General features: G+C 43.4%; 1 protein-coding gene across 1 annotated transcript; it reads right to left on the bottom strand.

The window, feature by feature from the left end:
• Positions 1 to 238: 238 nt before the first annotated feature.
• On the bottom strand, positions 239 to 1407 carry LOC117393444 (claudin-8-like). The gene has a single exon (XM_033991557.2). The coding sequence runs from the start codon at positions 1296 to 1298 to the stop codon at positions 408 to 410; it is 891 nt and encodes a 296-aa protein (XP_033847448.1). The 5' UTR covers positions 1299 to 1407; the 3' UTR covers positions 239 to 407.

Below are 1407 nucleotides of genomic sequence, written 5' to 3'. Positions count from 1 at the left end.
AGGAAGTAGTTAAAACTAGCAAAGCAGGTTCAGAAACACTCCTGTTTGAAATATTAAAACTGAAATCCATTTGTCCTAGAAAAAACAAACTGCATCCAATATTTAAATACTTCAGCTTTAACCAACACATGTGCTTAAGAAAATACAAAAGGTTCATTTTTCATGTACAGAGTCTGAAATAGGCCTAATCCATAAAAAAATCTCAAAGCAGCAGTTCAAACATATTAAACAGCATGTACAATTATTCAAATCATTATTTTTCAGAGTGAAATTTGGCTCACTTTGAGATAACAAAAAATGTGGCCACTTTTCAGCATCAGTCCTGTCATATTGTTTTACACATAAAAAAAAAAAAAAAAATTAAAAAAGAGTATATTGTCTCCAGAATGGGTTAACTTTAACCCAGTTCAGTACTGGGTTGGAGTGTAGGCAACAGACCCAGGTGGAGGCGTAGAGTAGGCTGGTTGGTAGGTATAACCTGGTTGGTATTCAGGTTGGTAGGTATAGGGTTGGTAGGTATAAGCCGGAGGTTGTCCTTGGTACTTTAGGGCCTCTGCTTCCTGGGTGCGTGGGGCATGCCTGCAAAGCAAGATCACTCCAGAGGTAAAGAGCAAAGCTGAGGTCACCCACCCGATGTAGAGCGCTTCGCCCAGCTCTCTCCTTTGGGCGTCAATGAGCAGAGGGTTGTAGAAATCACGGATAATAACATGTCCAGTCCAAGAAACGGGAATCAGTGTGGTTACGCAGCCCAACAAGAACAAGCTACCACCTACTACTAATACAATATGCTTGGTGCGGGCACGGTGGTCTATAGCTTTGGTGCATTTCATCCCAACTGCCGAAACGATTAGCGCGATTGTTGTCACTGCTACCGAGCTACACATGAGACCTCGAGCAGCTTGCAAATCAGGTGGGAGAAACAGCAAAGAATCATACACCTTACATTGCATTCGAATGTTAGCTTGACGGTAGCAGTTCATCCACAGACCTTCCCAGCGTGTTTCCATGACGATGATGTTTTCTTCGATGAATGCTGTGACTTTCCACATCGGGAGACCGGTGACTGCAGCAACGCCAATGAGACCGATGAATCCGATGACCAAGGCGACCACCTCACAACAAATTGCAGAGCGCCGGGCTTTCTTTTCATTATGTTTCTTCTCCTCGTAGACAGAATCCTGGTAGTAGTCACCATAAGTCTGTGGTTGTTTCGGGTTGTAGTAGGAGCCATCAACATAAGTTTGGGGTGGTTTGGTGTAGCCAGTGTAGCCGCTGTACCCAGTGTACAGAGAGGCCATATTGGTAAAAAAAAGAATAAAAATGACCAAACCAAGAAGCAAGTTGTCGTTTCCCTGTCACAGTCCAAAAATGAATCTAAGCAGCATAGCCAGTCAGGGAACTTATACA

The sequence above is a fragment of the Periophthalmus magnuspinnatus genome, unplaced genomic scaffold (assembly GCF_009829125.3).
Source record: "Periophthalmus magnuspinnatus isolate fPerMag1 unplaced genomic scaffold, fPerMag1.2.pri scaffold_125_arrow_ctg1, whole genome shotgun sequence".
Taxonomy (NCBI): domain Eukaryota; kingdom Metazoa; phylum Chordata; class Actinopteri; order Gobiiformes; family Gobiidae; genus Periophthalmus; species Periophthalmus magnuspinnatus.
Note: the sequence above shows the minus strand (reverse complement) of the source record. Positions and strands in the feature narration are given on the sequence as shown.

Bases quoted from the DNA above. Each gene is read 5' to 3' on its own strand.
- LOC117393444 (XM_033991557.2), bottom strand. From the start codon at position 1,298: ATGGCCTCTCTGTACACTGGGTACAGCGGCTACACTGGCTACACCAAA.